Source organism: Borostomias antarcticus (assembly GCF_949987555.1).
Source record: "Borostomias antarcticus genome assembly, chromosome: 25".
NCBI lineage: Eukaryota > Metazoa > Chordata > Actinopteri > Stomiiformes > Stomiidae > Borostomias > Borostomias antarcticus.
The window spans coordinates 8301121-8327825 of record NC_140258.1 but is presented as its reverse complement, the minus strand read 5'-3'; the positions used below and the strand labels follow the sequence as shown (position 1 = coordinate 8327825).

At 45.0% G+C, this 26705-nt stretch overlaps 1 protein-coding gene across 1 annotated transcript in view; it reads left to right on the top strand.

Moving 5' to 3' along the window:
- Nucleotides 1-26705, top strand: part of inpp5a (inositol polyphosphate-5-phosphatase A) — a 132770-nt gene that overhangs the window by 18661 nt on the left and 87404 nt on the right. Inside the window, exon 2 of the mRNA XM_084458534.1 lies at nt 23722-23763. Within this exon, the coding sequence (XP_084314660.1) occupies nt 23722-23763 (42 nt within the window). The remainder of the gene's footprint in view (nt 1-23721; nt 23764-26705) is intronic.

Genomic DNA, 26705 nt, shown 5'->3' with positions numbered 1-26705 from the left:
GCGTGGATTGTCTCCCACCGACTAGGCTTGTCACGGTTGTTGGTGTTACCGGTGTTACTCAGTGTTCGGGCATACACCATGTATTCACCGTTGTTTTCCACCCCCCACCGTCGTTTTAGCTATTTAGTTAATTTTCGCATATCAAACTCAAACAAGTGTCTGATCTGTCTGGACAGGGGAGGAGAAGGCTATGGCTCATATAAGGTGATGGCTCTCGTAGCTAGCTAGCTTAGCTAGCGTTCAGCTTACAGTACCTAGCCACCTGATGTTCATTCATTCATTCATTCATTTTTGGAAATCAGTATCGATAACCAGCCCTAGTATTGATGTGTTGCATAACTTGGCAGTCATGTAATTAAGGTTACAGCTAAAAAAAAAACAGGTTTTAGTAACACTAACCGAATCGAATTGAATCGTGCATTCTTGAAATTCGAATCGATACCCAGCCCTAGATAAAATCCTAAAATGTATAAAATAAAATAAAAAGTTGTTGAAAAAAGCTGCTATAGGCTAGAAAAAAATGTAAAAATTCCAGAGCTTAACTTCCCGGAAAAGTTTACCGGAATAAATAAACAATAAATAAATAAATCATTCATAAATAAAGTTTTCCGCCCCTTTGCAACCCTAGAATCCCACACGTATTGCGGTACAGTATATCTCAAGAAACCTTTTAAACTTTTTGACAGTTACTTTTCTTTGAACGAGAGAATATTATTATTTGAAGTGTATACAGTACAGATCAGTCTATTACACTAGAACGCAGCTCCAGATTTCGGGTGGTAAAACATAGCTCCGGGTGTTTCCCAAGCCCTCCGGGTTTGAGCTTTGTTTTGGCTGGGCTAGTGTAATTGCTCGGCGCAAACGTAGGTTTTTTTCAGTGAAAACGCCAATAAATGCAGTATTGTAATCCAGGCTGTAGTGTACAGGGAAAAAAGGAGAGGACCCAGGACGGACCCTCATGGAACCCCATAGGCAGACTACCTGGTTCCGACATCGACCCTCTGCATGTCACCTGGTACGAGCAGCCCAACAAATAGGATGCAAACAGGGAGCGTGAAGAGCCAGTGACGCCTTTCTGGTGAGGAGAGGAGGATCTGGTAGTCTATCGTGTCAAATGCAGCTGACAGGTCTAGGAGTATAAGGACGGAGGATAGAGAGTTTGCTCTTGCTGCGTGAAGTGACTCTGTCACTGCAAGGAGGGCAATCTCTGTCGAGTGGCCAACCTTGAACACACCACACACACATACCCCCACACTCACCCACACAGTATTTGAAGTGCTGCCCTTGCCATCTGCCACTGTGGGCTGTCGGAGCTCCTCCAGACAAGTGTCCACCAGGCTGCCTTGCTCGCCAGCCCGGTGCTCCTCTTACGATGCCAGCCCAGTCCTGATACCAGCCTGGCAGATGGTGTCTGGAGCCTGCATGACTGCTTTTTATTGGACGTTTTAAACAGGGAAAGGCAGCTGTATCCGGAGATAAATGTACGCTGGAACAGTAGCACTTAAGCCCACCTGTGAATCTTCATGTTGTCAGGTTTAGGGCTTACGCTGTTTGCATTGTCAGAGGGAGATGGAGAGCAGGTGGAATTCCTCGACTTGTACAGCCCAGCTGCACTACTGGAGATGGCTAGCATGTAGGCTAGTAAGCATTTAGTCGAATACATGGTAACTTAAGTGCCAAGCAACATACACGCCATCAGAAACCGCAATATGTGTGTGTCTAAGTGGTTACATATGAGCTATGCTACTGTATATAGTCTATTTAAAGCTGTAGGTTACAGAGAACATACAGTAATGCTAAGTGTAAATATCGGGATTAGAGCATTTTCCACCTGCTTTTGCGGCTTTGTCTCATCATGTAACTACAACAGGGCACCCTAAGAGCACAGACCTCCGCCCATGATGCATGTCGTCAGCATGGATAGTTGAATGTGTAAGTGGAGTGGGCTTTTCTAGTTTTGAGAATGATGTCTCTTGATCTCGATATTAACAAAAGTGAATATAAGGCAAGGCAAGGCAAGGCAAGGCAAGTTTATTTATATAGCACATTTCAGCCACAGGGCAATTCAAGGTGCTTTACATGAGACATTAAAAGCATTAAAACAAAAAGCAAGACATTATAGACATTTAAAACAAAAGGCAGGACAAATTAAAAGCATTAAAACAAAAAGCAAGTCATTATAGACATTTAAACAAAAAGCAGGACAAATAGAATACAGGAATAAAAGTTACAGTGCAGTATACTGATAAACATAGCTCCTCTTAGAAAGCAGTGGCAAAAAGAAAAGTCTTCAGGCTTGTTTTAAAAGAACCAAGAGTTGCAGCAGACCTGCAGTTTTCTGGAAGTTTGTTCCAGATATGTGGAGCATAAAAACTGAATGCTGCTTCTCCATGTTTTGTTTTAACTCTGGGGACAGAAAGCAGACCTGTGCCAGATGACCTGAGGGGTCTGGATGGTTCATAGCATATGAGCAGATCAGAAATATATTTTGGCCCTAGACCATTCAGTGCTTTATAAACCAACAGCAGTATTTTAAAGTCAATTCTTTGACAGACAGGAAGCCAGTGTAAAGACCTTAGTACTGGTGTGATATGCTCCACTTTCTTAGTCTTAGTGAGGACTCGAGCAGCAGCGTTCTGAATCAGCTGCAGCTGTCTGATCGATTTTTTAGAGAGACCTGTATACATGCCGTTACAGTAGTCGAGTCTACTGAAGATAAACGCATGGACAAGTTTTTCCAAATCCTTCTGGGACATAAATCCTTTGATCCTTGATATATTCTTCAGGTGATAGTAGGCTGACTTTGTAATTGACTTAATGTGGCTGTCGAAATTCAGGTCTGAGTCCATGACTACACCAAGATTTCTGGCTTTGTTTGTGGTTTTTAGCATTACTGATTGAAGTTGAGCACTGACTTTTAATCGTTCTTCTTTGGCTCCAAAGACAATTACTTCAGTTTTATTTTTGTTTAGTTGGAGAAAGTTCTGGCACATCCAATCATTGATTTGTTGAATGCACTTACTCAGCGCTTGTATGGGATTATAGTCTCCTGGTGATATAGTGATATAAATTTGTGTGTCATCTGCATAGCTATGGTAACATATTTTGTTGTTTTCCATAATTTGAGTTAGTGGGAGCATGTAAATGTTGAACAGAAGAGGCCCCAGGATGGAGCCTTGGGGAACTCCACAGGTCATTTTTGTCAGCTCAGATTTGTAATTGCCTATAGACACAAAATAATCCCTGTCCTTTAAGTAGGATTCAAACCAATCTAACACTGTACCAGAAATTCCCAACCAATTTTCCAGTCGGCCTAGTAGTATGTTGTGGTCTACCGTGTCGAACGCAGCGCTGAGATCCAGTAATACTAAGACTGAGATTTTGCCATTATCTGTGTTTAAATGGATGTCATTAAATACCTTAATTAGAGCAGTCTCGGTGCTGTGATGTGGTCGAAATCCTGACTGGAAGACATCAAAGCCATTACTTAGTGCCAGGAAGTTATTCAGTTGTTGGAAAACAACCTTTTCAATTATTTTGCTTAGAAATGGGAGGTTTGATATGGGCCTATAATTGTTCATTTGTGAGCTGTCTAGATTATTCTTTTTTAAGAGTGGCTTGATGACTGCAGTTTTCAGGGTATGTGGGAACACACCTGAAAGAAGAGATGTGTTTACAATTTGTAGTAAATCAGAGGCCATGCAGTTGGATACAGTTTTGAAGAAGTCTGTAGGTAGAACATCAAGGCAACAGGTGGAGGATTTCAGATGTTGTATAGTGTCCCCCAGGGTTTTATGGTTGATCGGATTAAATTGTGTCATGGTACAATTATTGATTTTAAGTGGACACTGTGACGACACATGTTTTGTACCTGGAATGGAGGCACTAACTGCTTGTCTAATTTTCTGAATTTTGTCAGTGAAGAATGAGGCAAATTCATTGCAGGCCCTGGTGGATAGAAGTTCAGAGGCTACTGACACAGGAGGGTTTGTCAGCCTATCAACAGTGGCAAACAAAGCACGCGCATTGTTATGGTTTTTGGTGATGATGTCAGAAAAGAAGGTCTGTCGTGCATTTCTCAGCTCCATATTATAAATGCGAAGTCTGTCTTTATAGATGTCATAATGAACATGGAGATTTGTTTTTCGCCATCTGCGTTCAGATTTTCGACACTCTCTCTTTTCTATTCTGACCAGCATGGCGTTTCTCCATGGAGATCTTCTCTTACCAGAGACCACCTTCACCTTAGTGGGCGCAACGGCATCAATAATATTTGTAATTTTAACATTGAAATTATCTACAAGCTCGTTGACTGAGGCCATATAGAGGGCAGGTGTGGACGAGAAAGCCTGAGTAAATATCTCACTGGTGTTTTCAGTGATGTGCCGTTTTGAGATAACCTCTGATTGAGAATTTGTGTGCATGGAGATAGTACTCTCAAAGAAAACACAGGAATGATCAGAGAGCGCAACATCAGACACCTGAACCTTAGAAATATTCAGACCTTTGGTGATGATTAAGTCCAGAGTGTGCCCCTTGTTGTGTGTGGGCTCCGTCACATGCTGAGTCAGTCCATAGTTATCAAGGACACAACCTAGCTCTTTTGTCCCTCTGCCCTGAGGGTTGTCAACATGGATGTTAAAATCACCAACAATAACCACACAGTCAAAGTCAATGCAGACAGTAGACAACAGTTCAGCAAAGTCATCAAAGAAGTTTGGACAGTATTTGGGTGGCCTGTAGATGTTTAGAAATAACGTTCGGGAAGAGGAATTCAACTGAAGAGCCACATATTCAAAGGAACCAAAATGTCCATAACACATCTGCTTACATTGGAGGGAGTCATTAAACAAGATGGCTACTCCACCTCCTTTCTTATGCACTCTAGCCTCGCTCATAAAGCTGAAGTTGGGAGGAGTTGACTCAATAAGAACAGCTGCACTGTTACCGTGGTCTAGCCAAGTTTCAGTTAAAAACATAAGATCAAGATTGTGGTTGGTGATAAAATCATTGATTAAAAATGTCTTTCCTGTTAAAGATCTGACATTTAATAAAGCTAAGTTTAGTGTGCTGAGGGTATTATCTGCACATTTCTCTGTGATAGTTTGTGGCTGACGAGGAATAGATACTAAATTTGATACATTTGTAGAGCCGGTTGAGTGTTTCCTGTTACTTAGCAGATTCACCATTGATTTTCTATTACCTATCAAGACAGGAATTGAGGAAGATACCATCACGTTGGGTCCTGGCTTGTCCTGGAAGGGGTCATGAGTGCCATTAGCCTTGTAGCCTGGACCCAGTACATATCAGTTAGAGCTTGCTGTATTTGGTAAACAAGTAACTGAATGTGCTGTGCCTTTATCAGGCTGGACCCGGCAGGGGGTAAGGGCGGTTGGGAGCGCGTAATACAGCGCGTGAAGGTGCTTGCTGGATGCCGGTGAGAGGAAGCAAGTGAGAGACTCCCCCTCTTGGGTGGGTGGATCCTCGCTGGTGAGTGCTATTGGGAGGGGGGGAGTGAGAGACTCCCGCTCTTGGGGGGGTGGAGGGGGTGGATCCTCACTGGTGAGTGCTAGTGGGAGGGGGGGAGTGAGAGACTCCCGCTCTTGGGGGGGTGGATCCTCGCTGGTGAGTGCTAGTGGGAGGGGGGGAGTGAGAGACTTCCCCTCTTGCAGTAGCTCATCAATTTGGCTGAGCTTCAGTGTGGCAGCTTTGATGAGGCCCTTGATTGGTGAGCGTGGTGGAGGAGGGGAGGGGCATCGTTGGGTTGTTGTCGATGGGGGGGGGAGTGAAGATTCTTCTTCCTGGCGCGGGTGTCTCCCATAATCAGAGCTTTGTTGAAGCAACAGCTCTTCAAGGTTTCTGCCATGTTGTGATATGTCTTCCTTCTGTTTTGGTATTTCTTGTCTCTTGTCCTTGACCATGGCAGAGGGAGCAGATGGATGACGCAGAGAATAGAACAGATTGGAGATAAACAGTTTTACTCCTGACCTGTTAAGGCAGAGTCCATTTCTCTGAAAAAGATGGTATCGTTCCCAAAAAAATGGAAAATTGTCAATGTAGCGCACTGAGTGAGTGGTACAGGCAGTTGTAAGCCATGTGTTCAGTGCCAACAGTCTGCTGAATCTCTCAACCCCTCTTCTGACTGGTGGTAGAGGGCCGCTGATAAACACCTCCGCTTTCAGAGAGCTGACTGTGTTCAGCAGATCAATAAAGTCTCGTTTAAGAACTTCCGACTGCTGTTGCGCAACGTCATTTGTTCCGACGTGCACAATGATGTTTTCCACAGTTGGATGTGAAACCCCGATATGCAAGAGTTTTTTTGTCATGTCAGCAACCGTATCCTTGGGAAAGCAGAGTATTTTGGTGCTTTCACCGCACATGCTTCTCACATCTTTTACAGTAAAGTCACCCACAATCAGAGTTTGAGGCCCAGTCGGTAGCCTTTTACTTTCTGGTTTACTCTCAGTCCTTACCCTGCTGTGTGAAGAAGAGATGTGATCCAGGTCATCAGACAGTGGGGCAAATTTGTTCTCCAGTTGTATGGTTGATTGTCGGCGAGATCTGTTTCTGGTTCTCCCTTTTGCGGTTGTCCACGGCGGTGTCCTTCTAGGGACAGGGGTTGAAGAGGCACTCTGCCTGGATGATAATGCAGGCCAGTCAGTCTCATAGTTCTCCAGGGACGGGTCTCTGCCTTGTTCTCCCTTTTCCCTGGGAGGTGAATTTCTCTTAGGCTTTGCACCAAGAGAGTTCCAGGGAGGGTTTGTAGGTTTAGTGCCCAGTACATGGCTCTCCTGTTTCTTGGTAGTCTCCTTGGTGTTAATTAGCGGTGTGTTAGCTTGTCTGGTACTGTTTTGAATCCATGGTAAGGTGGTGTCGTTCCCAGTTAGTCCATTGACGTCCACACTCATCTCTAACCGGTTCATTTTTGTTTCCAGCACTGTAATCTTCTGCAGAAGTTTGTGGAAGTCATCTGCAGTGAGAGGGGGCATCTTGCTGCCGTGCTCACGTTATCGTGAGGAGATGATAAAGACGTTGAAATATGGCAACTAAATCTTCAAAAAAAAAAATATATATATATAAGAGTCTTTAAAGTATCCAGGAGCCACTGCTCACAGTTTCTTATGGAAGAAAAGCAACAATATCAGCTGAAAAATGCAGAAAATGCAAACAAAGGCGAGAGCAAGCAGCAGAAGCGTCTGCACTGTCTGAAAGCAGGAAGTAGGCCGACTACCTATAAGAGAGAGGTAGTCGTTGATTCCCTCTGGTGGGCAGTCAGAAGTATTAATACTGTAGCTCCTATCACTACACTTGCAATGTTAATAATGAAAGTGAAAAATAATTTGTTTATCTGCGCCAACATTTAATGGGTTCTTCCTTGTCACATTCTACACTGTAATTAAGTGTGTGTATTAATTAATCAATTAAGTGTTCTATTAATCAAGCAATAAAAATCTCTAGTACCAGGCCAGGTCCAGCCTGGCTTATGTGTGTGGCTGGCTTGTTTCTGTTCAGGACTGGTAGGACTGAAGCTAGTCATGCCACTGAAATAGCTGTGAATTGAAATGACATGAAATAATGTCTGATAAATTAAGATAGGTCTTGTCGTCTGGACACGGGGAGGGAGGGAGTGAAAACCGGACAAACACTATCCTAGGTGCGCTGGCTTACAGCCTCGCACAAAAATAGTCATTAGGTGCCAACCAGTTAATACCCAGTCAACATGGGTGACATTTAGTGCAAACAGGATCCTTTTATTAGGGCTATAGCCTAGCCAACTGAAAACAAAACAAGAGGAGTAGCCTGTAGTGCTGGTCCACTGGATCAGATTCCGTGCTTGTTTACAATGTTGCCTGCCAGTTGCCGAGAAGACGCACTTGGATATTACGGAAGTAGATGGATGGATGGGTGCGTGGGTGGGTTGTTTGGCTGTTTTTTGGCCATGTTGTAAAGAATGAATATGTAGTCTACTAACGGGCAACGTGGTGTTTTGGCATGATTAGAAGATGGGCGGGACTCGGGAGGCTGTGTGACTCACGCTGCTTTGCGATAGCCTACTAATCAAATTTACATTTTGAAGGTTGATTATGCATTTTTTCCCCCAAAGTCGATGACTAGTCAAAGTTTGAGTATTTATTTGACAGTCCTAGTGTGCACTGAGGTCCAGACACTATGAGGTGGATTAAAAGTCTATGGGCAGTGCTGGCGAGAGTGGTGGTGATGTTGGTGATGACAATGGTGGCGACAGTGACAGTGGTGATAGCTGCCCAGAAGTGCTTCTCCCAGGTCTAAATCTAACCCAGAAGTGCTTCATCCAGAGGAGCAGTGTGTTGGGGGAAGAGTCACTGTTTTATCTCATTAGCTAGCGACAGAGTGGAAGTGGTATGAAAGAAAGAACCATCGAGTGAATAGATGACCTCTGCCCCCATCTGCTCCTCTCTGGGCCTTGATGTTTGCGCTCTCGCTGTCTGTCTCTCTCTCTCTCTCTCTCTCTCTCTCTCTCTCCCTCTCTCTCCCCCTTCTGTCCCTCTACCTCCCTCTCTCTTTCTCCCTCTCTCTCCTCCCTCCTCTCTCACTCCCTCCCTCTCTCTCTCTCTCTCTCTCTCAACAGCCAGGTCATTATGAAGGCAAACAAACCAGAGTGTGCCTCTGCTACTGATAAACATCATCACATCACTGCTATCGCTGCCGTCTCCTACCACAGCTACTGTACCTGCTGTGGAACATGAGTACGGACGCTTCCCACAAAGTTTGCATGCGCTGAGTGCTCATTACCAGAGATAAAGCCTTGTGTGAGCCTTACAGCGCTTGAAATTGCTAGCAAAAATAAATCAATCAGCTGTTTGACCTGTCCCTTTATTTACTTAGACCACCTCAAGACTCCAGGGACACTTCTCCAGCTGCTCCCCTCGCTCTCTGTCATCTGAAGCTAACTCGCTGTGTTTGTGTGTGTGCATGTATATCTTCAGGGGAGGTGGGGAAGGTATTCTGTGTCGCCATGATCCATTTTATATATCCATGTTATTTGAACTGTTGTTTGAATGTTTCCGGTTTGGTGTTTGTGTGTGTGTGCGTGTGTGCGTGCGTGCGCGTGTGTGAGTGCGTGAGTGCTTTTTGCATCTGGAACATAGAAATTCATACAGCACTTTGTCTCTCAATTCCTGTTTATGCTTCCCTCGTTATGTTTAGTGTGCATTCTGCATCCTGTGTGTGTGCGCGTGTGTGTAGTGTGTGTGCGCACGTGTTTTTGTCTTCCATCATCTTTCCTTCATGGGGGGGTCAGTGGAGACGAATAGGGTTGTCAAAGAGATGTGGTTGTGGGGGGATGATGAATGGAGGTAGACATTAGCAGTGAATAGGTGACATCTTGGCAGGATCTGTAAAATTGATTGGGTTTTCTGTGAGCAGAGGACCAGGGGAGCGATGCAAGGTGACAGAGATGTTAAATCTAGATGCTTTGTGTTTAGAGGAGGGGGTTCCTCAAAAGAGGCCACTTACTGTGCTATGAACACATTTAAGTACGACACTGTTCAAATAAACAGCAGCTGTCGTGGGAATTCTCAATCTCCTTTTAGGGTTGCCCCGGTCTTGAGGTTCAAGATTTTTTAAACAGTCGGTGTTCAGATGTGTAGAAAAAAAAAAAACTGAAAATGTCTGAAAATAGTCAGGGAGGGGAGGACTGGAGAGAAGACATTATGAGGAGAGCGGGAGAGAGGGGGGGGAGAGAGGGTGGTAACTGAGTCCAGTGACATGGCCAGGCCATGGGAAATGGCCGTCAGGCATGGGCACACACAAGCATACGCAACACCACAGAGTGAGCACTGACAAATAGACCCACCAACATAGTGACCTTGACCTATCTGGCTCCTGAGGGACTTCAAATCTGCTCTGTCTGCGCTCCTCAAGTCCTCACCAACTGAGCTCAAGCCATGAACTACAAGGCCAGGCTGACAACGGCCAGAGCCTGACCACTCACAGTTCAGCTGGCTGGGCTGGTGACTGGCTCTGTGGCTCTGTGGTTGTTAATGTCCAGTCTTCCTGGCCCAGGTCCCGAGTCCTCCGCTTATAGGGTGTTTTAGGGGCTTTAGAGAACATGAATCATCCACTGCTGCCTGGGTGAGGTCTGGCCCTAACTCTGTGTTGTGGAAACCCAGTGGTTTTTCTTCTGTTTATTTTGGGAGGCTGTGGACAGTGTGTCTTTGCGGGTCAGTGCCCAAGGGAGCTTTTATAGGAGAGGTACATGAGGGATTTAGTCAGATTTGGAAATATTTTGTGATGCAGATAGCCATATTATTTTATTACTGGTCCTGTTTTGGGCCTTTGGCTGAAGTGGATGAATTTAGCCTGTTTTCATATGTGATATGGACACTGTTGATCCTGCGGTCGGGTCTGGCAGCATAGGCTGATGGAAAGAGTTGCGGGGGTTGCTATTAGCCTATGGGCTATTGAGGACATGGAAACTAAAAGCCCACCCCATCCTTTCCATCTCTCTCTCTCTCTCTCTCTCTCTCCTCTCTCTCTCTCTCTCTTCCACCCTCCAGCAGGAAGGACCCAATTATAGAGATATCAGACCCATGCAGAAAACGTGATAGCCTGTGAAATGTCTTCGGCGTCAGACAAAGACAATGTTTGTCCTGCCCCGGCACAAACAGGATGCCGCGTGCAGGAGAGCAGAGACAGATAAGAACCCACAGCGACTTGAGGGGAAGAAAGAGGGAGGAACCGGACGGCAACGGACGGTGGACAACATAGCAGGAAAAACACTGGATAACATGGCAGATACTGGGGGATGAGAGGGACAAGGTGTGAGAGGCCGAAGCAGGTTAAATGAGGGGTAAGGATAGGGGAGAGAGGCGGGCCTGGAGGAACGGAGAGACGGTAGAGCGGCAGCCCAGTGGTCAGGAAGGAAGTAGTCAGGTTCTTGCCAGGAAGTCGAATTCACATCATGACCTGAGGGGAAACGTGACCTAGGCTCCAACGGTACATATAGTAACGTCTCTCTTCTTCTCAAACCATTTCCTGTTTAGCATTGCCTGTGAGTGAGATGTACAGTTCACTCTGACTGTATTTACCAGGAAATCAAAGTCAATGCGCTGTTTGCTGTCTGTCTACCTGTTTGTGTGTGTGTGTGTGTGCATGGATAGGAAGCGCCCACTTTTGATGCAGGAGGATTACAAATCTGGAGCACAGCATTGCCAAATCAAGGACCTCATGTACAGACACGTGTGATAGTGTGTACATAGTCACTCTTCATCCTCCACCCAGATTACTGGCATATTTTCCTGGCTTCCTCTCTCTCATGCTAATGGTACCTTTCTCTCTGTCTCATTTTTCTTTGGAACATCTCTTTGTCATGCTCCGTCAAACTCATCAATCTCCATCTCTTTCTCTCACTTTCTCCCTCTCCACCCTCATCCTCCTCCTACCTTCTCACTCACTTTGCCTCTCTCCCTCTCCTTCTCTTCCTGTCTCCCTCTTTCCTGGGACTCAAGGAGATGGACACTATGGATGACAGGGTGTGGATTTTTTTCCCACCAACTAATAAACTCATGACAACACTGGTATTACCGGTAACACCGCGAGCACTTGGCTACATTTTTCATTTCATTTTTTGGCTCTGCTCTGCCATGCGCATCAAACTAAAATTACATCTGAAAGGCTTTTTAAGAACATTCGAAAATTGTTTGCTTAAAAACTAAACAGACATGGCAACACGACCATTTGTAGGCCTACAGTTGCTTCTGTCTAGTTTTTAAAAGTTTGCAAAGAAGGAAAGTCAAAGGAAGCAGAGGGCTGATCGCTATAGACTCCACACCTTAGTGAACAGTGAAATGTGAGACTGTGCTGCTCTGCGTTGTGTTCAGCTTCACTCACCTTGTACGCACAGAGCGAGGGAGAGGCCGACACCTTCAGTTTTAATTGTAGTCCTTCGTCACTAAGGATGGATAACACGCGTACTGTTTTACAAATTAAAGTGTTTTTATTTGATGAAAAAACTGTAACTTATGCCCGAACACTGGTACCACTGGTAACTGCGGCAACCCAAATGGACACTGGGTATTGTCAAGGACCTCACAATACACAGGATACGATTGATACAATTGTCATGATACATTGTGATACGATACGGTGATACATTGCAATACTTAATGCAGTATTGCAGTACATAATTTACTGACATTTTAAAAATAGAGCAGAAAATATAACTCCATCCCCCGCTCCCTGGAGGTGATCCTGAGGGCGGAGGACATTTTAAATCAGTTTATGACATGAATAATGTATCGGTGATTGAATTCTGTCCTTCATTTTGTCTATATTCCTGTCTCGTTCTGTATATTTTCCTTGCGCTTGATATTTTTTATTTATCGATGAAGTTTGATACAGAATTGTGACAAAAAATATTGCAATACCTTTTGTACAGCCCTACATCAAACATGGCCGTACAGGCCTCTCTGGAGACCAGAAGCATCCGTGTGAAGCCAGAGAAAGTGGTGCAGCTATTTTATATAAATCTTTGACAGCCTGAAGATCTCCTCCCATGAATTATAAATATATGCCTATAATATATATTATACAAGTATGTCCTTGTTTCAAATTATTTCCTCTTTGAAAATGTGCACAGATTTGCATACAATCTCTTAATGGCACCTCAGGAATGGTGAGACGTCATTCCCCTTCAGTAGATTAGTTGGTGCTTGTGATATGGATGTTTTAGACCCCGTTGGGTCTGACAGTGGGTTAAAGTTCAAAGGTAATGGGTGTGTAAGCACTAACGTCAATGTTGTGACGTAAGATGGCATAAAATGTTAAGGCATGAGCGGTTGACATCTTTGTGATTCTCTCCCATCAGCTGACTTATCTTTTGCAACAGATATGGTTGGTGTGGGGAGTGTGACGCAATGAAGACAATGTCTAAAGAGGGAGACATTTAGTCTGTTTTGTACATAAGGACTTTGGGTACATGCAGATAAGGACTGTTTGAGTTTATCATCTAAGCTACTGCGTAAGCTTGTTCATACTAGAGACCAGGTCACATTTTGAATATGTTTCCATGAACGTGCTGGTTTGTAGCAGGGTCGGGTAATCTGTTTTCCTATTCTAGTGCTGGGTTGTAGGGTCAGGTCATCTGTTTTTCTACGCTAGGATGGAGTCCCCATATCAAAGGATGTCTTGTTCTATTAAAGGATGGGGTCTTTGTTTTCCATGACAGTAGAGGATTTCCTCCTCTCAGGGCCCTTATCTTCCTTGTCTAAAAATGAGCCTCCGCCACTCAGTGACATCTGTTAAAATGCTTCTTTCTGTTTACGTCTTTGCATTCTTAAAAGGTTTGTGTTGGCCTTTGTGAACATGGGTAATCGTTTTTTCCTAGTTTTTAACCCCTTGACAGGTCACTGAGGTCAGTGACGCAACATGTAGGCCTGCGAATGATAAATGCTCATATCCGAAGTGGTGGTAGCTGGGAAACGTTGGCCGTGGGAGTTATGAATCATAGTTTTCTGATAACGTCAAGACTTTCTGCAGTTCAGCTCTTGCCTTAGTCTTGCTGTTCCGTCAGATGGAGAACACAGGGAGCCAGCATAAACACTGGGATTAGGCCCCAGACCTTTATCTGACACAACTTTTGAAGTTCCCATTCAACTAGATTCAAGCCCTCTCTGCCCTTCAAAGATTACAGAAACCCATCAAGTCTTCTAGAGGCCGTGGAAGAATCTGGTGGCATCTGGTCTGTATAAAAGTTAGTGCAGAAAGTGTGGATACGTATGTAGACTCTCCCTGTGATGCTTAGCAGGTTTGCTTTTTGGAGACATTCGACTTACCATGATTATGACCAGATCTGGCGGTACAACGTTTTTACAGTAGGAGGTCTGCAAAAAGACGACAATAACACAAACCTTCCTGTAGAAAAACTGTGGGGGTTTTGTCATACTTCTCATCCTCCAAAAAAGAGAAGGCTATGTCAAGAGGATAATGGAGCAATTACCAAAGACAATTGTTATCCCATTTTGTTGCATGGACATGCTTGTTGAATATGTGCTCAGTATTCTAAAAGAGCAATTATTTTAGAATACTGAGCAAGAGACAGTGTAAGCAGCCATGGTCTGCAGCTGTCGTAATATGATGCTGAAAGTGAGAGGGAAGATGTCTTTGCGGTAACATACAGTAGGCCTTCCTCTTTGCTTGCACTTTTGTGGTGCATTGTTACGGCGCTGTGGTGGGCTCGCAGATCTAACACCAGGAACTACATGATATCAGCCCCGTCTCAGTTCCACCCTGTAATTCCAACACAGCATCGCCCCATACATTGTGCGTAAAGGATAATCAATGGGCATGTGAGCTCCCAGACACTGAGGAGCCCTTTCTCAACCGTGTCGACTCTTCTCTGGTTGTGTGCTTTATAAGGCTGTCTTCCAGACAGACCCCGAATGTTGGACCCTCCTGGCAGAATGGGAGCAGTTGCTAGTAGATCTCTTGTTCAGACAGGTTTTGGGTGAACTATTGGCATGGGCTTGCCCGTCAGCTCCATGCTGTAAATCACATCTCTTTCTCAATGGGAGCTTCACTGACTCCTGTCATTATGTTCAAGCCTGGGCCTATAGTCTTCTGACGTCTGTCTAAAGCCTGGGATACACTGTGATTTTGCCATGACTTTGCTGTCGCAGGCTCATTTCATTTGTATAGTCGTAGAGGAATCCTAACATCGCAAAGCCAAGTCGAGTCAAAGATCAGCGACTAATTGCTCCTACGTTCTAAAGACCAGGCTACAAATTGAATTCTTGTGAGAATTTTTTATTGTGGCTCATGAAGTGAGAGTGCTGGTATGATAGGATCCGCACATACAGCCACCCAAAATCATGGCTTCTGGGCTTCAGGGCTTGTTGGTCACAACACTTCCACAAGTCACAGCACAACCAATCGTGGCTGACACACTATCCAGTGTGAGCATGCACATCATAACGTCTGATCGTTTCTTGAGACGGTGTGGAAACTTTTGGTCATGCTGTGTGAGGGGTTCACTGACATAACGATTTAGAAAATTCGCATCAGGAAAGTCTATCCCTGGCTAAAAGGTGCAGTGTGTGATTTTTGGAGGCATCTAGTGGTGAGGTTGCAGACCGGCACCATGGCGGCCTCTGTGGAAGGATCCTCTCCATATGTAGATATAAAGGGCTCATTCTAAGGTAATGAAAAAAATAATGATTCTCATTTTCATGGGACTATGCACTAATTAAAACATTTTTGCCAAGTCATAAAACACAAAATTCCACCACAACATTCTACACACAACCTTTAAAGTGTTGCAGTGAACTGTTATGAGACATTCAAACTTGGACATGGACTCAGGAGCAATTAAAACTCACTTCACTGTGAATAAAAAAACAAACAAAACAAAAAAACACTAGGGAATGTTCCACGTTTCCACCTTGCTGTGGTGTGCAGAGGTTCTACTGTAGATACAGTAGCAGTCTGCAGCGTGCTGGTGTGAAAGACCTAGCATCTCTGTTGAGTAACAAGTGTTAGGGAAATACTTTGCACCGTGTTCTCCGGTCTGTGGTCCAGTCACGTGTGTTTTGTTTTGTGTTTTGCTGCATGGTGATGGCTAGACTGTTGGTGCAAGAAAGGATCCAGGGACGTTTTGGAGCTGCAGAGCACTCATGTGTGGGCCGGCTGCTCCCGGCAGACTGCTTGGCTGTGACGCAGAGCCTGCATGCCCGCAACCACACAGCTGTGGTTCTTCTGAGTGCTGTAATTTCCTGCACTGCATGACACTTATCCTGTCAGTCTGGCTGATTGCAGTATTGATTCCCTCTCAGGGGGTCTGTGAATCTGTCTCCACAGACAGGCTGAACACAACAGTACATCCTTCTTAGTCTTCAGGAGACCCTATTCTGGCTTGCATGCTTCCATGTCACCTTAACTGGATGCCCCAAGCCCAGACCCCCGAGGGCCCTATACTGTTGTGGGGCTCGGGAGACCCCAGAGGAGGTAGGCTCATTCCGAGTTTAGACCTAATTCTGAGCGCTCTCTGAATGGATCTGCTCTAATTAATTCTATAACAAGCCACTCTGAATTAATGACAACTCTGAGTTAACATAATAATGTGCTGAAGGACACACACCGTAAGGCCTGTAGTCACTCATGCTCCTCCTCCTCCCATTTTGGATCTCGAGGAGCAGAAGAGCACTGCAGCTGCGTGTCAGCCAGAGATCCCCCCCCCTCACCATACTCCCCCCTGTGGCGCCCTGCTGGTAGCACAGTTGCCTCCCAACTCTTCCCTCGAGCCCCACCTCAATGAAGCCCTCCATCAAGGGAGGGTATTTTTAGACGGCCGCGTGGCCCCTTGAAAGCTAATAACCTCCTTTTTACTGGTGTGTCAACATTCACATGCTGTCGGAATACTGAGGGATCCCATCCCATGGTTCCAGCCATCACAGCCCAACTATTAGCTATCATGACTAAAGTTATGGAATACGTATCACAGTATGAAATATCAGAGTATGAATTTAGATGAACAGGGTACAGTATGTAAGCAATGCAGTGTTTCCCCTATATGCACCGTACCTCTGCTGTTGAAATATGACCACTGTAGCTGTGAGAAGAGAGGAGCGAGGTAGAGGTGTCAGGGCTCCTACTTATCTCTTCAGAAACTAACGTCTGAGATATTATTTTGCGCTACCGACGCTTCATATCCAGGTCAATTCACACACCCGTCTGTGAGAACCCCTGCTTGTAAATCTGTTTGACATTTTCGGGGATCGCTGGCCAGGTGTTTTCCTCTTCCGTAGCTTCAATTAACCGCAGGGGGGCATCGACAGAAACGTCTAACAAATGCACAAGTTGTATAAAGATTAGCTAGTACATTAGCTTACTATTTACTATATTGTTGTGTTAACAATGTTGTTTGTTCATCTGAAGCTAGCTAGCTATAAGCTGGGACCGTCATTCATGTCTGGATGGTGACAGGCAGTCAAATAACGTTTCAAACAAGCATTTAAACATTTATTTGGGAACACTATCTGGCTAGCATAACTGGTTTATTGGTACAGTATTTAGTTTTGACAACTGTTAAGTAGCACAGCAAACAAGAAGAACAGTATCATTCATGGTTACGTTTGCTGGTCAAGATTTGTAAGATCAGGTGTGATCTTGTGGATTCCCAGTTGAGGAGGGTTCCCAGTTGAGGAGGGTTCCCAGTTGAGGAGGATTCCCAGTTGAGGAGGGTTCCCAGTTGAGGAGGGTTCCCATGAGTCCGGAGCAGGGCTCGAAGCGGTCGAAGTGCTCGAAGCAGTCGTAGGTATCCGTGGAAAAGTGCTTAGGCAAGGCAAGTTTATTTGTATAGCACATTTCAGCCACAGGGCAATTCAAGGTGCTTTACATGAGACATTAAAAGCATTAAAACAAAATGCAAGACATTATAGACATTTAAAACAAAAAGCAGGACAAATAGAGTACAGGAATACAAGTTATAGTGCAGTATACAGATAAACATAACTCCTCTTAGAAAGCAGTGGCAAAAAGAAAAGTCTTCAGGCTTGTTTTAAAAGAACCAAGAGTTTTCTGGAAGTTTGTTCCAGATATGTGGGGCATAAAAACTGAACGCTGCTTCTCCATGTTTGGTTTTAACTCTGGAGACAGAAAGCAAATATATTTTGGCCCTAGGCCATTCAGTGCTTTGTAAACCAACAGCAGTATTTTAAAGTCAATTCTTTGACAGACAGGAAGCCAGTGTATAGACCTTAGACCTGGTGTGATGTGATCCACTTTCTTAGTCTTAGTGAGGACTCAAGCAGCAGCGTTCTAAATCAGCTGCAGCTGTCTGATCGATTTTTTAGAGAGACCTGTAAACATGCTGTTACAGTAGTCGAGTCTACTGAAGATAAATGCATGGACAGTTTTTCCAAATCCTTCTGGGACATAAATCCTTTGATCCTTGATATATTCTTCAGGTGATAGTAGGCTGACTTTGTAATTGACTTAATGTGGCTGTTGAAATTCAGGTCAGAGTCCATGACTACACCAAGAATTCTGGCTTCGTTTGTGGTTTTTAGCATTACTGATTGAAGCTGAGCACTGACTTTTAATCGTTCATCTTTGGCTGCAAAAACAATTACTTCAGTTTTATTTTTGTTTAGTTGGAGAAAGTTTAGGCGCAGGGCGCACTACTGTGAGTACACACAAAAAAGTGTGCATCACAACCACTGCTATAACTCCATCCTAGGGGAAACACTGCAATGTTATGTATTCTTTGTGATTAGAACATCAAGGTGACGGGATAGCCTGTGAGGCTGTGTCTATGGGAAGCTCAGGGAGTTTTGGAACAACATCACAGCCTGGGTTATAAAAATAATCACTTTGTGAACTGTACTTTTTGGAGACTTTTTGTTTGGAGGGGCATTCCAAACCTTTTTAACAGTGGGAGCCAACGTTGATGTATTCTCCTATTGAAGCAATTTTGATTTGACTAGGCAACTAAGTTTTTCAGGTTTATTTACAAGTGATCTTTCTTCTGAACAGCAGAACTTGTTCCACAAGAAAAACATGACCAGATTATTACCTCCAGCTCGCACATTTTTAGAAACGCCTCAGATATGATCAGAGTAGTCGGATGATAGACGCACGTCCTCCAGAGAAACTAGATTAGACTACTGAGAGAACAGGACATCCTGAAGTGTGACGAAGGGCACATTCTTCAATCATTATTCTTTGGTTGGTTCAGTTGGTTCTCATCTTCTTATCTGGAGACTGAGGACTGCAGACTGACTTTCACAACTTTTCCTCACAACAGCCTCTCCCTGCCAACGCCTACGGTATCTTACACACACAGACATTATCATTGTCTTGTGTCTCTGTTCATACCCTTGTGTCTCTGTTCATACCCGTGTATCCAAGTAACGGCAGCCTATTCGAGGGCCCCTCGTCTGCTCGCCTCTAGCGTTGCTGTGGCTGTATGCTACAGTGGCTACAGTAAGTGCAGTGGGTGGACGGGGGTTTTGAGGTGGGGAGGGGTGGGGGGACAGCCACGCGGTCACATGAAGGGATTTGACTCAGAAATGCCCGCCTACTTCAGTCTGGCCTTTTTGTTTTTTATAGTGGAAAGTGTAAAAATAACTAAGTTTATTGCATTTCCCTCACCTCACACTGACACATGGTCTAAACAACTGTTACTGTGCCTTCCACTTACACACCCTGTCATTTGGGGAGACAGGAGAGAAAACAGAGAGTCAGAGCTGCGGGGGGGGGGAGTAGACAGCTTGAGATGAAGAGAAGCAGTGGGGGGTGGGGTGAAGATGGCAGGGATTGATCATGCAAACAAAAACAGAGGGGTAGAAATGGAGTGAGAGAAAGAAAAGATGGAGGAAGGAGGACGTGACCTACTGTATGAGGCGCGAGGAGGCTGATCTGGTGGCCATGCGTTTCCCAGCTGATCAGTGGGTTCTCTGACGGCGTTGTTTACTCTGGACACTAGAGTACAGCTCCGCCAGGGAACACCACGCCATGGGGAAATGCAGGAGAGAACCTTGGTGACGTTTGTTGTTTTGTCTGAACCTTAAGGTCATGATCTCTGTTTAGGGCTCGGCATCGTTTATGGTACTGATTCCGGTTCTTGATTTCAATACCGGTTCCTAAACAATTATTTTAATATTCTATGTTAAATGAGTTTCATTTAAGTATTAATTTACCTGAATGTTTATGTAGTATGCACCAACACTAATGTGGTATACTACTGTATACACCAAGGGATCATGTTATTGTGTATTGGTATTATTGTGAACAATACAACCTTATTGCTGACACACCAGATGAACAAATAAACACAGAAAACCAGTGAGGAGTCTGGGACCCCCACCAACCTCATGAAAGACAACCCCACGGAGTCAGCATGACGATGGAGAGTTGCATGGTTTTCGACAGCTGGGGGGGGGGGGGGGGGGGAAACGGTCATAATTTTAATAATTTTTCTGAAATTACTTTTTTCCCCATCTTCTCATAATCAGCTCTACGTATACACAGTTCTAGGTCACCAGCTAAAGCTCATGAGCCAGAGCTTTTCTCAACAACCCTTTCGAAGAATCCACCTCTTTGAAAAGTGGGATCTTCACCAAAGCCAGAGTCTTTAATTCCCCAGTCTGTGTGAGAAGTAGGGCATCGGCCGCAGAGAGGAGATGGATGGGCACAGAAATAAAGAGCGCAGAGGAGGTAGAGAGAAAAGAAGAGTCAGAGCGCGTGGGCCCTGAAGACAGACAGACACAGACAGACGGGGGCAAGCCTATATTTAGCCTGTCTCTAATTAACTGCAAATTAACTTTTGATAAGGTGTGGGAAGGAGGTGCAGGGCAGCAGATTTATCTCACAGAAGAGAAGCCCTGTTCCTATATTAAGCCGGTCCTCTCTGGGACCCTCGCCTGTAGGTGGGCCCTTGGGGGCCCCTGGCCCTACTTAGGGCCGCCCCAACCAAGGTCATCATCGGTTCCCCAGGACCCGAGCCATTGCACTCAACAGAGATGGGCTTTAAAGAGTTTCACCTGCCAAAATTAGTTTGACTACGAGCACCGACTTCAGCTTGTTCGGGCTCCTGTTCTCCTCCATCACTGGTCTGTGAGGACAAGAACTCTCCTGGCGATGACTTGAGGATTTGCGTGTGAAACTGTCAACAGAGCGGTTATTGTCTCATTTGTGTGTGGAAGTCTCTTGTCGGGTGGGGGGGGGGGGGGGTGGTTGCAAGCTTGTCGTGATCACTCAGTGCTGTGGTCAGGAACAGCTCTTATTAAGTTTTTGGCTGTGGTGGTTTTTGGCTTGACCGCAACAGTGGGGCCAGCCCTATAAACGCGAATGTCTGTGACTGCAAATTGGCCACAGTCTCGCACACCCATACACAGTCCAGACTTGTTATAAACTTGTGTTAATTAATCCAGTGGAGCTGCATATAACTGTGTGTGTGTGTGTGTGTGTGTGTGTGTGTGTGTGTGTGTGTGTGTGTGTGTGTGCGTGCGCGTGCGTGCGCGTGCCTGCGTGTGCACATGGTTTTTATACACATAGCCTCTTTGAAATGGCAATCACAGTTCCTTGAGAGAGCTAAACAATGGAAAGACCTATAAATATCCCACAGGCTAGGAATGGGCTTTCATGGCAGTGTGCAGCAGTGTAACTGTAGGAGGATCACTGTTAACGAGAATCATATTCTAACCTTGACACACACGCGCACACACACACACGCACACACACACGCACACAGGGGTTAAAAAAAGGAAACTTTCCTTGGGAATATATGGGAATTGTATGGAAAAGTATAATCATATGACACAGAGTAGAGGTACTAACATGCTTAGCTCCCGTTTTAGGTGTAATTTTGTGTGCCTAAATGGCATAGTATGTACGAACAGACCGCACATCGCCTAGCTAAAACCCATTATAATGTAGAGTGTGGCAACAAAATTGGCACATTCACAATGCAGACATTCACTGCAATTGGCACCCATCAGGTGCATTTACAAGGTTTTGTTGGCTTTAGAAAATGAATAGATGCCAGGGATAGCGGGAATGATTGGCTTTCCGCAATCAGTGCACTTGGAAATATGATACAGTATACTGATGCAATCGTCACCTAAAACCATCAACAACAGCAAATACAACCAGTCTAAAGGTACCACATCGGCCTTCATAATTTAAAGCAGTCAATTACACAGAGGTAGCCTAATAATAATATAATTATAATTCAACTTTATTCATCCCATTGGGGATATTTGTCTCTGCATTTTGTCCCAATGCTGGGCAGCTATGTTACAGCGCCCAAAGCAGTTAGGGGTTCAGTGTCTTACCCAAGGACACTTGGACACACTGCCGGGAGGAACTGGAATCAAACCGGGAACCTTCCGATTCCCAGGCGGCGACTCTACCTACTGAGCTACTGGCAGTATGGATCTGGAACATTCTTTGACTCATATAGTAGATTTATAGACAGACACAGGTGCACATGGATCCCCTACCTTCCACCTGTCTTCACACAGTAGAAAATATGTTCAGTACTTAGCCTATGCCATAGAAAACAAAGGCTAAAGCCACCTGACTGTCTCTCTGTTTGAGTCTCTCTCTCCCTCTCTTTCTCTCTCTCTCTCTCTCTCTCTGTTCCCTTCCTCTCCTCACTCTCTATACCACCCCTTCTCTTTTTCTTTCTCCGTGTGACTAATGACACGGTCCAGTGTTCATGTCCTTATATAGCCCTATGCACTGATTTGGCTAAGACTGAAACTAGGGCTAGGACCATGTGTCTCTCTGTCGCTCTCTCCTTCTTCCCTCTCTCTCTGTCTTTCTCTCTCCTTCTCCCCCCTCTCTCCCTATCTCTCTCTCTCCCTATCTCTCCCTTCCTATCTCTCTTTCTCTCACACACTTTCTCTCTCTCTCTCTCTCTCTTTCTCTCTTTCTCTCTCTCTCTCACACACACACACACACACACACACAGACATTTGTGGGACACAGATAGTTCTTGTCTCGCACACGCACACACATCCACACCCACAGACATGCACACACACGTACACACACACACACACACACACACACACACACACACACACACACACACACACACACACACACAAACACTTGTTCACACACCAGTTTATTCTAGTTGAGTCCTGGAGAGACTCAGGTGCTCCCTGAAACATCAACAGAGGTTGGCCCCTGATGATCACACTGGAGCATGTGTGGGAAACACAGACCCCAGAAGCCACGCCGGCCCAGAGGAGAATACCATCAAAGTGTGTTTCAATTCAGTTAAACAATGCTATTTATCCCCAAGGGGCAATTCCTGAGGCTGGCATAGCTTGTTTCAGACATAAAATGAAGGACTTCTGCATGGTCAGACCGTGGACATCACACGAAAAGAGAGGTCAATATTTTTTCCAGGTTGCCATAGCGATGGGAGTATTTTTAGAGCGTCCTAATGACAATTCGCTCTGCGGGTGCTGTTGTGATCTGACGATTCAGCAGCACTGTCTTACTGGGCTGTGCGCTGTCAATAGGCAGGCAGCACATGTCCAGTACAGACTCTTAATATAGTCTCTCTCTCCCTCTAGAATGAACTCGCCACACACAGCAGTTCACATCGGACCCCAGTTATGGACATGGGGAGATCTCTCCTTAAATGGTAGACTGCCCAAGGCTCTGTCTCCATTTCCAACGCGCAAATGAAATAAAGTCTAGTAGAGCTGGGAATGGCCTTTTAAAGTGGAGAGAGGGGGAGACGGGGAGAATGGGGGAGACGGTTGTTGACAGATACCGAGAGCTTAGTGCAGAGAGAGAGAGAGAGAGAGAGATTACCTGTCCATTGACAAAAGCTACTGGAGGGAGGCTGCTTAAACTCAACAGCCACACAAACACAAACGCCTTCGCTACTTTTTCTTAGCGTTATTTCCATGACTTGACTGATGCCCAACAAGCCCTCATTTGTTTTTTTTCATACTGGAAGTGCCCCGAGTGTGTATGCGTGCGTGCATGGGTCGTGTGCGCGTGTGTGTGTGCGTGGATGAGTGGGTGGGTGGTTGTGTGCACTAAGGGGAACGCATAACCCCGCTGACGGAAGAAGACGACAGTTTGAAAGAAAAGAGGATCAGTTGCCCAACATTGTGCCACCGCAGCAGAAGTGTTCAGCTGAAGTTCGGCTGATGCGTGAATTAATTGTTTTCTGGCGCCATAAAAGTGACGAATTGTCTCTCTGCTCTCTTTCAGCCTGAAAACCTACAGAAGACATGGCTGCGGGAGTTCTACCAGGTACTGGGCCCCGGCTCCTGTCCCAACACACATTCAAACATCCATCCTTAAAGTCCAGACTCCACATTCGGACCGAACCACAACGGTCTCTGGACTCTGAGCAAAGTATACTTTTCATAGCATTATTTCAGAGACATCACCGCGATGCAACGAGTCAGAATTCTACAATTTCTCCGCTGCAAGCAGCACTTCGAATGTCCTCTGGTTTGAGGGTTTGGTGTTGGCAGTGTTGCTAGATTGGGAGGTTTTCCGCTGAAGTAGCAATTTGAAACGTCACTGAAACAAAACAGTAATTTTGAAGCGACCTTTCCTGAGAATCCAGAGCTAAGAACCAGAAAAATCAACAGGAAGAAATTGGACAGGAGGAGATGATATACAGTAGGAGGTGAGGAGATAAGACAAGAGGTGAGGAAAGGAGACTGAAGGAGAGGATACAGGAGGTGAGATAAGACAGGAGGTGAGGAGAGGAGACTGAAGGAGAGGAGCCAGGAGGTGAGATAAGACAGGAGGTGGGGAGACAAGAGGTGCGGAGATGAGGGAAGGAGACAAGAGGAGAGGAGACAGGAGAGGAGAGGAGACAGGACTTTAAATGTTTTGATTCACCCTTGTTGGGTGGGTGTGCGAACTGATTGGAGGGTGGTGATGGGGAATTAGTGAGTAGTATTATTGCTTTCTTAAAGACGGACCATTGGATTATTGGAGGAAAAAACTGTGGACCTTTAGGATTTGTATTTGAGTACCCCTGCATTAGAATGTCATATTGAATCCAAAGTGATTTACAGTATAGTCAGTGAGTATGTGTACTATTAGATGAGTAAAGGTGGCAGTGGCTCATGAGCAGTGTTGGGCTTGTTACTCAAAAAATTTAATATATTAGTTATTACTCATTACCCTTTTTAAAAGTAATATCATTACTTTACTTATTAGAAATTTGATTAGTAACTCGCTACACCCCTCATTACTGGGGAAAGTAATATTATTACTGCCCAACACTGCTCATGAGTAGCCGCCTGGGAATCGGAAGGTTCCCGGTTTGATTCCAGCATCTCCTGGCAGTGTGTTGAAGTGTCCTTGGGCAAGACACTGAACCCCTACCTGCTCCCAATGAGAGAGGCCATTGTAAAGCATTTTGGATCAAGGCGCTATTTAAATCTACTCCATTTACTATTTCCCGACTTAACCCTTTATCTGAGCTGTGATAGCGCCATGGTCTACCAGTTGTGCCACACAGAAAAGACCCACTGTAGGAGAGAGTGGAGCTGGAAGATTACCTAACATGGCTTCTCACGGCTTGCCTCAAGGAGGAGAGAGTGCAAGCAGTCATGTTTCATATCTCACCTTTCATCTACAAAGGAAAGTCTTGACTAACCACAATATTTTCCACTGTGACAGGGGAAGTGAGTCTGCCATCAGATAGACAGCTGCTCGCTGTGTGACACCAGAAGGAGGAAGGGGAGGGGGAGAGAGAGAGAGAGAGAGAGAGAGAGAGAGAGAGAAATGGTGAAAGAAATAGACATTCAGAGAGAGAGTGAGAGAGAAACAGATAAAGACACAGTATAGGAGGAAGAGAAAGGCACAGATAGAAAAACATTGAGACATCTCTGGACCATCAAGTCTTACAGGAAGCATCCCTACCATTATGTCTGTACTGTAGGACGGACTGTGGTTGACTTCCATGCCAATGAAAGTGGCACGCTCCTCTCAGGTGAATTAATCAGCCCTAATTAGTGCGTGTCAGCTCAACAGTACTGGGAGACTGCCAGGGTCCCTGATAAACACACCCACACACCACCCACACACACACACACACACACACACACACACACACACACACACACACACACACACACACACACACACACACACCGCCTTCGCCTGTCAGCTGAAAGCACACACTGTGCCTCCTCATTTTACGTTGGATGTACCAAACCTGCGGCTGGTCACGTAAGCAGCGCATGTGACCGCCCTCAAACCACAATGTACGCAGCGTAAACAGTGACTTGGCCAGTCCGCAGTCTCGTGCTTTGTGCATAACAATTAGGCTTCCTTTGTGTAATTGACGGCTTCATTATATTTTTCGGGTGGCCCTTGGGTGAATTGTTTTTTTGCTTCCCTCTGGAAAATGTGGGCGTAGGACCAGGGCCGGCCCTGTCCATCTGGGGGCCCTAAGCAGGATATTGGTTTGGGGCCCCTTGGATGCCGCCGGGAAAAATATATATATATTTGGATGTTTTTTAGCCAGATTTAGAGGAATATCTCATAATTTAAATTAACATTAGGATTACAATATTGTGATGTCATTCAGTATTTTCTCCTTTTTCTCACTCACTTTGTCACCACCTGCTCTCCCTTTAAGTTGTTATAGCTACTTGTGTACACACAATTTAATGTTACAACACAGATAAACACATTGTGGCAAGCAACAAACAGGAAACTTTCCAACTGTACTTTCTTAATTCTGATGTCTGTAATTTTAAATGATTATCTTAATCATCTTATCTAAGCCAAACGGTCAGTTTGTTGTAAAAAAAACAAATACATTTACCATGGCAACATAGAGACAGTTAACTTACCAGCAACATTATCCGTTGGTGGTATCTGTACCAAAACCAGGAGGTGCAGTACTGTTTTCTCCAGCTGCCATAGGGGTTGAGGATGTTGAGTTCATGTTAGTGTGGTGTGACGGCGGCCCTGGTATGAAAAAGCACATCTTAATCATCTCACCTAAATCATGCATAAGGTCAATTTGTGGTAAACAAAGACATACTACCGTATTAATTTACCATGACAACATATAGACGGACATCCACAGATAGAGATCCAGAGAGCAATCCAGACAGACATTCAGAAATAGAGATCCAGAGAGCTATCCAGACATAGATCAACATATTTATTAAATCTCATTTGATCTAATCAAATTTAATAAACCAATCTGTTGTAAA